An 11,804-nucleotide genomic window follows, 5' to 3' on the forward strand; every position below is an offset into this window, starting at 1 on the left:
GGACAGCCCTGAGGCTTCAGGTGGGGAAAGCAGGAAAAGTTTGGTGACCTCTGCACTAAACCTCTGAATAGTCTTCAAGGACAGCCCCACGTGAAACGCAGGACAGTAGCCCAATTAAGGTCAGGAATCTTCCCGTTCTGTTCTGCTGGCCTCTGCGGCGGCCTTGAAGCCCTCAAAGATGTAGGCGGAGATGTAGAAGGGGTGTCTTCCTCTGGGTGGGTTGGAAATATGCTACGGATGACGAGCTGTCCGTCAAGCTTGACACCTCCCCCCCCCTTACAGTGTGTGACAGGACCTGAAATTGTCATTTTGTTCTCCTTTCAGTGCTTCAGCTCTTCTGCAGTTCTCCCAAGCCCGTCCTGAGATACGCTGCCGTCAGGACCCTTAATAAGGTGAGCGCTTCTACCCGGTATAATTTATCAATTAAATTCAGATGTCATTCGTGTCACCGTCAGGCGACGGTGGACCACTTTTGCAACGTGGTAAAAGCAAGGGCGAAACGTGGCAGCCTTAAATGCATTCATGCTGTCCTGCATTTACATTTCATACGACGTTAAAGTTGGTTTAGTGATTGGCGTTGGAAAAAAAAGGGACTTATGCCGTTTTTCACACTTAACGACCGTTGCAGCATCCCCGTGGTCATGTGATCCAAATTCGGCCGCTCGGCCTCTGACTCCTATTTAGGATGGTTGCAGCGTCCTGGAATCACGTGATCCCCTTTTGCGACCTTAAGACAAGCAAAGTCAATGAGGGAAGCGGGATTCATTTAACGACCATGTTGCTATCTTAACAACTGCAGCAATTTGCTTAACTATATTAAGAAAGGTTGTAAAATGGGACGAAACTCATTTAACAACTGTCTCAGCAACGCTCGGCTGTGGTCGTAAATCAAGGACTGCCTATAAACAAGGGAACAGTTAGCTGTTAAGGACCACATTGCTCGGACTTTCCCTCCATAAGGGCAGAAATTCCTGATGATGGAATCAGCTGATAATGAAGAAGGACTTCTTGGGGTTATGTTTTATTTTATTTTACTCATTTTATTTTATACTTTATTTTATACTTTATTTTATTATTTTACTTTTTATTTTTTATTTTATTTTACCTTATGATTTTACTTATTTTATTTTATTTTACTATATTTTATCTTATGATTTTACTTTATTTTACCTTATGATTTTACTTTATTTATTTGATTTCATTTCATATTTTATTTGGTTTCATATTTTATTTGATTTCATGTTGTTTTCCATAATGGCAGAATTTCCTGACAATGGAATCAGCTGATAATGAAGAACGATTTCTTGGAGTTACGTTTTATTTTAGTTTACTTATTTTATTTATTTTATTTTATATTATATTTTATTTTACCTTATGATTTTACTTTATTTTTATTTCATTTTATTTTATTTTTATTTTATTTTACCTCATTATTTTACTTTATTTTATCTCATTATTTTACTTTATTTTATCTCATTATTTTACTTTATTTTACCTCATTATTTTACTTTTTTTTAAATTCGTATTTTATTTCATTTTATATTTCATTTCATTTCATATTTTATTTTATTTCATGTTATTTTCCACAATGGCAGAATTTCCTGGCAATGGAATCAGCTAATAATAAAGAACAATTTCTTGGAGTTACATTTTATTTTACTTTACTTATTTTATTTATTTTATTTTATTTTATATTTTATTTTATTATTTTACTTTTTGTATTTTATTCTACCTTATTATTTTACTATTTTATTTCATTTCGTTTCGTTTTATTTTATTTATTTCGTTTCATTTTATTTCATTTTGTTTTGTTTTATTTTATTTATTTTATTTTATATTTTATTTTATTATTTTACTTTCTGTGTTTTATTCTATATTTTATTTTACCTTATTTTACTATTTTATTTCATTTCGTTTTGTTTTATTTTATTTTATTTCGTTTTATTACATTTTTTATTTATTTTATTTTATTTTATATTTTATTTTATTATTTTACTTTTTATATTTTATTTTATATTTTATTTTACCATATTATTTTACTATTTTATTTCATTTTGTTTCATTTTATTTTATTTATTTCGTTTCATTTTATTTCATTTTGTTTTGTTTTATTTTATTTATTTTATTTTATATTTTATTTTATTATTTTACTTTCTGTGTTTTATTCTATATTTTATTTTACCTTATTTTACTATTTTATTTCATTTCGTTTTGTTTTATTTTATTTTATTTCGTTTTATTACATTTTTTTTTTATTTTATTTTATTTTATATTTTATTTTATTATTTTACTTTTTATATTTTATTTTATATTTTATTTTACCATATTATTTTACTATTTTATTTCATTTTGTTTCATTTTATTTTATTTATTTCGTTTCATTTCAATATTATATTTTATTTTATTTTATTATTTTCCTACTGAGGGTCTTCCTGTCAGCCTGTGTGGGTGCTTCTTTCAGGTGGCCATGAAGCATCCCTCGGCAGTGACGGCCTGCAATTTGGACCTGGAGAATCTTATCACCGATTCCAACCGCAGCATCGCCACGCTGGCCATCACCACCCTACTGAAGACGGGCAGCGAGAGCAGCGTGGACCGGCTGATGAAGCAGATTTCCTCCTTCGTCTCGGAGATATCGGATGAGTTCAAGGTCAGCCTCCTAAAAACCTCTTCCCGCCAGAATTGATAAGCGATGGGATTCTGGCTCTCCTCCGCCAAATCGGCACGGAGCCGAGTCCGCCGAATTTAGAAAAAGGGCGCGTCAGGTTTGGTATCTGTGGAGATTCTCCATCATCCAGGTGACGGTTGTCCCAAAGGTACTTTTTTTTTTTCCCCCCCCAAAAGGGGACTTGGACTTTCTCGGTTCTTCGGAACTGAAGAAACTTCTTGGATGAGAAGCGAAATGTTTTCGAAGGGGAAAAAAAAACCCAAGAAAGTCGAGCTGCTTTTTGGGGGGAAAAGCACCTTTGGGACTAACTGAATTAATGGAATTGGAAGGAACCTTGGGGGTCTTCAAGTCCAGGGTGTTCCCAACCAACTGGCCTGGGGCCCGATAGCGGGCCGTGTATCTGCCGCTTGTGTAAATGGCCTGTGACTTGCTACAGAGAACCGACTGGTCCTCACTCAACGCCGTACCGTCGTTGCCTTTGCAGGTGGTGGTCGTCCAAGCCATCAGTGCTCTGTGCCAGAAATATCCCCGGAAACACAGCGTCATGATGACCTTCCTGTCCAACATGCTTCGGGATGACGTAAGCGGCCTCTTCTGCATTGTGTGTGTGTGTGTGTCCTGCAGCCTTCTGTTGGGGGAACTTAACCTACAGGGGGGGAGCCAGATTCACTGAACGACCTCGACTGCCTTAACCACTGCGGCGATTCGCATAAATAACAAGAAAGGTCGTAAAATGGGGCAAAAACTCCCGTCACAACCCGCCATGGCTTAGCGGTGGAGATTTGAGGCTCAATGGTGGACGTAAGTCGAGGACCGCCCGATAAACAAGGAAGCAGTTAGGGGGTCAAGGATCCCATCCCTCGGCCTTCTCTCCGTAACGGCAGAATTCCCTGCCGCTGGAATCGGCGGATCGTGAAGAACGTTCTCCTGGAGTTCACGTTTTATTTTATTGATGGATTTTCTTTTGTTTCATTTTTATTGCATTTTTTTTTAAAAAAAGTCAGAGCATGCACAGTCTTCCTGCGCTGAGGTAGCCCAGGAGTAAATACAGTAAACAGCGGGTTGGTCTTCAATGTGGTTTATATTACACACTATCTACAAATATACTAGAAACAAAATACAGCAAACTCCAATGCACAGAAGTTACAGCAGGGAACGGAGGAGAGAGAGAAAGACTCTAGCAAGGCCTTCCCTTTTATACTCAGGCTCTTAAAGGGATATACACACACCTGCTGAGTCATTCCTATCCTTGCATCATTCCCCTCACAGTATACAAGCTGGTTAGCTTCTATAGCAGTACCTTGACAAAAATGTATTTTAGCCTAATACATACAGGAGGTGATAATTCAGCAAACTCCAATGCACAGCAGTTACAGCAGGGAACGGAGGAGAGAGAGAAAGACTCTATCAAAAAGCCTTCCCTTTTATACTCAGGCTCTTAAAGGGACACAGACCCTGCTGAGTCATTCCTAACATTGCATCATTCCTCTCACGTTATACAAGCTGGTTAGCTTCTAAACAAAAAATATATTTTAGCCTTCAGGGCTTCAGCTTTCCGCTTTTGGGGGGATTTCCTGTCAGCCTTTCCGGACGGTTCTTTCAGGTGGCCATGAAATGATTTGGGCCTCGGTTCTGGTCGTAAGTCGAGGACCTTGGGCCTGACTGCTGCTCTACACACCTGCTTTGTGTCCCCCGCAGGGCGGCTTCGAATACAAGCGGGCCATTGTGGACTGCATCACAGACATCATCGAGGAGAACCCCGAAAGCAAAGAGCCAGGCTTGGCCCATCTGTGCGAGTTCATCGAAGACTGCGAGCACACGGTGCTGGCCACCAAGATCCTCCACCTGCTGGGCAAGGAGGGGCCCAGGACCCCCTCCCCTTCCAAGTATATCCGCTTCATCTTCAACCGGGTGGTGCTGGAGAACGAAGCCGTTCGGGCCGGTGAGTTGGGGGGGGGCGATGGCCTTCCTTCCACAGCCGGTCCGGTTTGTGGTGAGGGGCATTAAGATGGGTGGACTTAACTCCCAGAATTCCCCAGCCAGCTGGCTTTAAGACAAATGGACTTCAACTCCCAGAATTCACTAGACAGCTGGCTTTAAGTGAAATGGACTTCAACTCCCAGAATCCCCCAGCCAGCTGGCTTTAAGAGAAATGGACTTCAATTCCCAGAATCCCCCAGCCAGCTGGCTTTAAGAGAAATGGACTTCAATTCCCAGAATCCCCCAGCCAGCTGGCTTTAAGTGAAATGGACCAACTCCCAAATCCCCCAGCCAGCTGGCTTTAAGCAAAATGTACTTCAACTCCCAGAATCCCCCAGCTAGCTGGCTTTAAGTGAAATGGATTTCAACTCCCAGAATTCACTAGCCAGCTGGCTTTAAGTGAAATGGACTTCCAGAATCCCCCAGCCAGCTGGCTTTAAGATAAATGGACCAACTCCCAGAATCCCCCAACCAGCTGGCTTTAAGATCAATGGACTTCAACTCCCAGAATCCCCCAGTCAGCTGGCTTTAAGATCAATGGACTTCAACGCCCAGAATTCCCCAGCCAGCTGGCTTTAAGATAAATGGACTTCAACTCCCAGAATCCCCTAGCCAGCCTACTTTAAGAAGGGTGGACCTCAATTCCCAGAATTGAGCTCTGCTGGATAGGGAATTCTGGGAGATGAAGTCCACATACAGGTAGTCCTCCCACTTACGACCGTAATGGGCAAATTAATTCATCACTCTTGTAAAGTGGATCGTCACATGCTGGCTGGGGAATTCTGGGAGATGAAGTCCATATACAGGTAATCCTCACGTTATCCCCGTCATGGACAGGCTAAGAAAGTCGTGACTATCCTAACGGTCGTTAAGAGAAACTCCCTGGATACTCCTGCTTGGTCTTGGAAGTCCTTGAGATGGACTAGCCACTTGAAAGTGACTTTTATTTATTTGGCTGGGCAGCTTCGAGCAGAAAAAGTATTTAAAAAGAAAACATAAATATCGTCAGCTATATAAAATGACCGATAAAATGACACCATTTTGCCTCTTGCCTTGCCTTCCTCCATAGCGGCCGTCAGTGCTTTGGCCAAATTCGGGGCCCAGAATGAGAGTCTCCTGCCTAGCATTTTGGTGCTCCTGCAGAGGTGAGTTCAACCCTACACCCCCTACACAAACACACACACACCACAAACACACACAAATCCAACTTTCTTCCAAACTAGTTGTAAGCTGAGGACTATACGTATCTTAAAAGTTGCCGGGGCCGAGCCGTACCGTCGTAGGAGAAACTCCCGGGGTGCTTCTGCTCTGTCTTGGAACTTCTCCAGATGGACTAGCCACTTGAAAGTGATTGTTATTTATTGGTCTGGGCAGCTTCGAGCCAAATGGGTTCTCTCTTTTTTTTCTGGGCCTCCCTAAAGCTAGACTGGACGGTCTCCAAGAAGACCTTGGAACGACTCTCAAGCCGTCTTTCTCGGCTTTTCTTTAGGCCAGGGCTCTTCAAACGTGGCCCTTTTATGACTGGTGGACTTCAACTCCCAGAATTCCTCAGCCAGGCACTGCTTCTGACCAATGTTAGTCTTACATTTCTTCTTTGGCTTCCTCCTCCTCCTCCTCCTCCTCCCATCTTCCTCCTTCTCCCTCTTCCTCCTCCTCCCCCTCCCATCTTCCTCCTCCTCCTCCTCCTGTCTTCCTCCTTCTCCTGTCTTCTTCCTCCTTCTCCTCCTCCTCCTCCTGTCTTCCTCTTCTTCCTCCCGTCCTCCTCCTCCTCCCCTCTTCCTCCTCCTCCTCCTCCTCCTCCTCCCATTTCCTCTTCCTCCTCCTGTCCTCCTCCTCCTTCTCCCGTCTTCCTCCCCTTCTCCTCTTCCTTCTTCTCCTCCTTCTTCTCCTTCTCCTCCTCCTCCTCTTCCTTCTCCTCCTTCTCTTCCTCCTCCTCCCCTTCCCGTCCTCCTCCTCCTCCCATTTCCTCCTCCTCCTCCTTCTCTTCCTTCTTCTCCTCCTCCTCTTCCTCCTCCTTCCCTCCTCCCCCTCCACACAGGTGTGTGATGGACACTGATGACGAAGTCCGGGACCGAGCCACTTTCTACCTGAGCGTGCTGCAGCAGAGGCAGCTGACTCTCAACGCCGCCTACATCTTTAACGGTAGGTGGCCGAATAGCAGAGCTGGAAGGGACCCTGGAGGTCTTCCAGCCCAACCCCCTGCTCAAGCAGGAGAGCCCCGTGCCACTTCAGGCCAAATGGCTGTCCAATCTCTTCTGGAAAACCCCCAGCGATGGAGCACACCCCCCACACACCCCCTCAGAAAGCAAAGACGTTCCACTGATGAATTTGCTCCCAACTGCCAGGAAATTCCTCCTGGCTTCTCACACGGTCTGCTTTCTCAATCTTTGGCGTCTGCGTTCCAATCGTTCCCCCTTCCCCTCTGGGGTCCGTTGGCAGGAGCGACACCTTGTTTCGAAACCTGGTTTGAAACCCACCCAACCCCCATTTTGTCTTGGGCAGGTCTGACCGTCTCCATTCCTGGCATGGAAAAGGCCTTGCACCAGTACACCCTGGAGCCTTCGGACAAGCCTTTCGACATGAGGTCCGTGCCGCTGGCCACCGCCCCGGTCTTTGAGCAGAAAGCAGGTACTGGACTAGAGGGTGGTCAGGCTAAGGCGGGCATGTGTGTGTGTGTCTGTGTGTCTTGTCTTTGAGGGCCACTGTAGAAATAGAGGTCGTGTAAAGTTTGTGAGCAGCAAACTGCCTGATCAAATGCATGACCAATTCTACAATGACCTCACCTGGTCCACATGATATCAGCTAGCCCACATCAACAGGATGCTGCAGAAAACTGCCCGTGGGCTGGTGCCTCCTGGCTGGTATATTCTGAAGGATTGGCAAGGCGTTTCACCAATAAAAATGCTGTGGCTCTGCTGTTGCCATGTTATCTTATGCCACATGGAAAAACTGTATAAAAAGCAATAAAGACTGCGAGGAAGGGTGCACCCTGCAAGGACTGGTCTCTGATTCCGTCAGGCCACGGGGCCCTTTGAGAGGCTGCTGAAACCGGCAGAGATTGACACCCAACAGAGATAAGGAGAAACACACGACCCAAACAAGTTAACATCTGGGGAGATTTCTCCATCGTCCAGGTTGCCCCAAGGATGCCTTTTTTTCAGGAGGCCACTGGACTTTCTGGTTTTTCTTTGAAGACATTTCGCTTCTCATCCCAGAAGCTTCTTCAGGTTCTGACTGGATGCTGGGGAAATGGAAAGATTTATACTCCTCGCAGAGAGCCGGTCATTTGCCTCCTTTTAGAAGGTCGTTGAGGCCACTTGGGGGACGACCTGTATGATGGTCGAAATGGTACAGGGTCTCCTGCCTGAGCAGGGGGTTGGACTTGATGACCTCCGAGGTCCCTTCCAACTTTATTATTATTACTAGCTGTACCCGGCCACGCGTTGCTGTGGCTCAGTCTGGTTAAATGGAAAAGGAAGAATTGGAAATTTGGAAATCGTAAATCAGAAACGTTGAAATGGAATCGTAAAATCGTAGCGTGTGTTGCTTTTACGTCCAACAGATGGCGCTGTTTTTTTTAAAAAAGTATGTTTTTACCTGTCACAGGTGTGACATCTATATAATAGTAGGTATATAAAAACACGCGCGTATTCGAATGAAATGTTGTGTCAAAATTTCAAAGCAATTGGTGAAGAACTTTCGGAGATTTAAGATTTTGAACAAACGAACATTTACAGTTTTATTTATATATATATAATATAAATATATGTAGAAGATTATTATGGTGATTTTGTTTCTCTTTGCATCCAATTCTCTTGCCTTCCTGGGTCAGAAAATGTTAATGGTGGTTTAATTTCCGATTGCAGAGATTTCCATGATGGCCAACAAGCCTGAAAAAATGGCTCCTTCACGACAAGACATATTCCAGGGTAACGATATTTTTATTCCCCTCCACGATCAGAATTTGCCCCTCACGCTTTGAAACAGGACAAAATGGCGCCCTGTAGAGATTAAAGAAACGTTGCTTATTGGTTTGTTTGTTTCCTGCCTTCGTTTTTACCCATAACTCAAGGCAGTCAACATATCCACACCTTCCTCTTCCTCTTTTCCCCATAGATTGGGCTGAGAGAGAAGGATTGGCCCAAATTCACACAGCCGGCTTTAATGCCTAAGGCAAGGGGTAGGCCACCTCGGCTCTTTTATGACTCCTGGACTTCAGCTCCCAGAATTCCTGAGCCAGCACGGAGGAACCATGGCCCCCTTGATGACTCGTGGACTTCAGCTCCCAGAATTCCTGAACGGGCCATGCTGAGGGGAAAGGGAGAGGTTTCCAAGCTGAGCCGTGGTGGCTCAGGAATTCTGGGAGTTGAACTCCACGAGTCATAAAAGAGCCAAGGTTGCCTGCCCCTGGCCTAAGGCGGGACTAGAACTCACCGCCTCCTGGTGATTGGCCCAAAGATACCCAGCCGGCATTCACGGCTAAGGCGGGACTAGAACTCGCCGTCTCCTGGTGATTGGCCAAAGTCACCCAAACGGCTTTCATGCCTAAGGTGGGACTAGAACTCATCGTCTCCTGGTGATTGGCCCAAAGTCACCCGGCTGGCATTTATGTCTAAGGCGGGACTAGAATTGATGGGCTCCTGGTGATTGGTCCAAAATCACCCAGCTGGTATTTATGCCTAAGGCGGGACTAGAACTCACTGTCTCCTGGTGATTGGCCCAAAGTCACCCAGCCGGCATTCATGGCTAAGGTGGGACTAGAACTCACCGTCTCCCACATTTGTATTTGGAATTTTGACCCTAAACCCTAAACTGAGCCCTGCTGGCGCAGTGGTTAGAATGCAGTACTGCAGGCTAATTCTGCCGGCTGCCAGCAGTTCGGCAATTCAATCCTGACCAGCTCAAGGTTGACTCGGCCGTCCATCCTTCCAAAGTCAGTAAAAGGAGGACCCAGATTGTTGGGGGCAAAAGGCCGACTCTGTAAACCCCTTAGACAGGAGTGTAAAGCACCGTGAAGTGGTATATAAGTCTAAGTGCTATTGCTAAGTCGGAAGGAAGGAAGGAAGGAAGGAAGGAAGGAAGGAAGGAAGGAAGGAAGGAAGGAAGGAAGGAAGGAAGGAAGGAAGGAAGGAAGGAAGGAAGGAAGGAAGGAAAAAAAGGGGAAGGAGGGCGGGCCCTGATGGTGCAATGGCTAGAATGCAGCATTGCAGGCTAACTCTGCCCCCTGCCAGCAGTTCGATCCTCGGCTTCCATCCTTCCGAAGTCAGTAAAATGAGGACCCAGATTATTGGGGGCGAAAGGCTGACTCTGTAAGTTGCTTAGAGAGGACTGGAAGCGGTATATGAGTCTATTGCTAAGTGCTATTGCTATATGATTTATTTTCTCTTATCTTTTATTGCTCTTTTTCCCCTTTCAGAACAACTGGCAGCCATTCCTGAATTCAAGAACCTGGGCCCGCTGTTCAAGTCGTCCGAAGCCGTGCAGCTGACGGAGGCTGAGACGGAGTATTTTGTCCGCTGTATTAAGCACGTCTTTGCGAATCACGTTGTCTTCCAGGTAAAAAAAAAAAAGATAAAAAAGCAAATATAATAATATAATAATAATAATAAAGTTGGAAGGGACCTTGGAGGTCATCTAGTCCAACCCCCTGCTCAGGCAGGAAACCCTATACCATTTCAGACAAATGGCTGTCCAGTCTCTTCTTAAAAACTTCCAGTGTTGGAGCATTCACCAACTTCTGGAGGCAGGTTGTTCCACTGGTTAATTGTTCTCACTGTCAGGAAGTTTCTCCTTAGTTCCAGGTTGCTTCTCTCCTTGATGAGTTTCCATCCGTTGCTTCTTGTCCTGCCTTCAGGCGCCTTGGAGAATAGCTTGACTCCCTCTTCTTTGGGGGCAGCCCTTGAGATACTGGAAGACTGCTATCATGTCCCCCCTCGTCCTTCTCTTCATTAAACTAGACAGACCCAATTCCAGCAACCGTTCCTTATATGCTTTAGCCTCCAGTCCCCTGATCATCTTTGTTGCTCTTCTCTGCACTCTTTCTGGAGTCTCAACATCTTTTTTACATCGTGGTGACCAAAACTGGATGCAGTTGGGGGACATTGGCAGAGTAAACGAATTAAAAAGACTTGAAGCTCATTAAGTTTAGTTAGAATCTTTCACTGTCGCCTCTTTGTAGAGCAGGGGTGTCCAGCATCGGCCACTTTAACACCCGTGGACTTCAACTCCCACAATTCCCCCCCTCCAGGGGAATTCTGGGAATTGAAGTCCACAGATCATAAAGCAGCCAACGTTGGGCACCCACGGCATAGGGCAGGGGTCTTCAAACCTGGCCCTTTTAGGACTTGTGGACTTCCAACTCCCAGAATTCCTCCGCCAGGCACGGAGCCAAGGCAAACTAGAAATCCCCACCAGGCGCTCTCTTTTCTTTCAGTTTGATTGCACCAACACCCTGAACGACCAGCTCCTGGGAAAAGTGACGGTTCAGATGGAGCCTTCGGAAGCCTACGAAGTCCTCCGTTGCATCCCGGCTCCCAGCCTTTCATACAACCAACCAGGCATGTGCTACACCCTGGTGCGGCTACCTCTGGACGACCCCACCGCAGGTACCGTCGGGAAAGCATTTTTCTTCCAGATGTTCTTCCCTCTGCGTTGAGGCTCAGATTCCCCCTCCGTTCCTCTCTCGTGTCAGCTTTCTTGGCCAGTTTTCAGACAGGCGCTAGAATTCCCAGTCGCCCACCCGGCTCAGTAGCCCCAAAGAGCGAATCTAGCTTAACTTTCCCAATATAGCCATAGTGTTTTGTGCAACGCACAAGTAAAGAGTAGCGGCTCTTTTGTCGCGCTGTTTGCAGCACACGGAGAGCATTTGTTAAGCCCGTTTTGGTGAGGTCATGGTTTCCCGGAATGTGTGAACCGAGAAAATGGAATGCTTCGGTTAATAAGAGTCAGTGGTTAAGGCGCCAGGCTAGAAACCTGGAGACATTGAGTTCTAGTCCTGCCTTAGGCGTGAAAGGTGGCTGGGTGACTTTGGGCCTATCACCAGGAGATGGTGAGTTCTAGTCCCGCCTTAGGCATGAAAGCTGGCTGGTTGACTTTTGGCCAGTCGCTAGGAGATGGTGAATTCTAGTCCTACCTTATTTATTTATTTATTTATTTA

At 45.3% G+C, this 11,804-nt stretch overlaps 1 protein-coding gene across 1 annotated transcript in view; it reads left to right on the forward strand.

Moving 5' to 3' along the window:
- Positions 1–317: 317 nt before the first annotated feature.
- Positions 318–11,804, forward strand: part of LOC107299424 (coatomer subunit gamma-2) — a gene marked incomplete at its 5' end in the record, with an annotated part of 15,552 nt that continues 4,065 nt past the window's right edge. Inside the window, 10 exons of the mRNA XM_015828783.1 lie at positions 318–392; positions 2,462–2,650; positions 3,153–3,248; positions 4,367–4,610; positions 5,718–5,793; positions 6,687–6,790; positions 7,151–7,276; positions 8,515–8,577; positions 10,065–10,204; positions 11,082–11,253. Coding sequence (XP_015684269.1) covers positions 318–392; positions 2,462–2,650; positions 3,153–3,248; positions 4,367–4,610; positions 5,718–5,793; positions 6,687–6,790; positions 7,151–7,276; positions 8,515–8,577; positions 10,065–10,204; positions 11,082–11,253 — 1,285 coding nt within the window. The remainder of the gene's footprint in view (positions 393–2,461; positions 2,651–3,152; positions 3,249–4,366; positions 4,611–5,717; positions 5,794–6,686; positions 6,791–7,150; positions 7,277–8,514; positions 8,578–10,064; positions 10,205–11,081; positions 11,254–11,804) is intronic.

The sequence above is a fragment of the Protobothrops mucrosquamatus genome, unplaced genomic scaffold (assembly GCF_001527695.2).
Source record: "Protobothrops mucrosquamatus isolate PMUCROS unplaced genomic scaffold, P.Mucros_1.0 scaffold4897, whole genome shotgun sequence".
Taxonomy (NCBI): Eukaryota; Metazoa; Chordata; class Lepidosauria; order Squamata; family Viperidae; genus Protobothrops; species Protobothrops mucrosquamatus.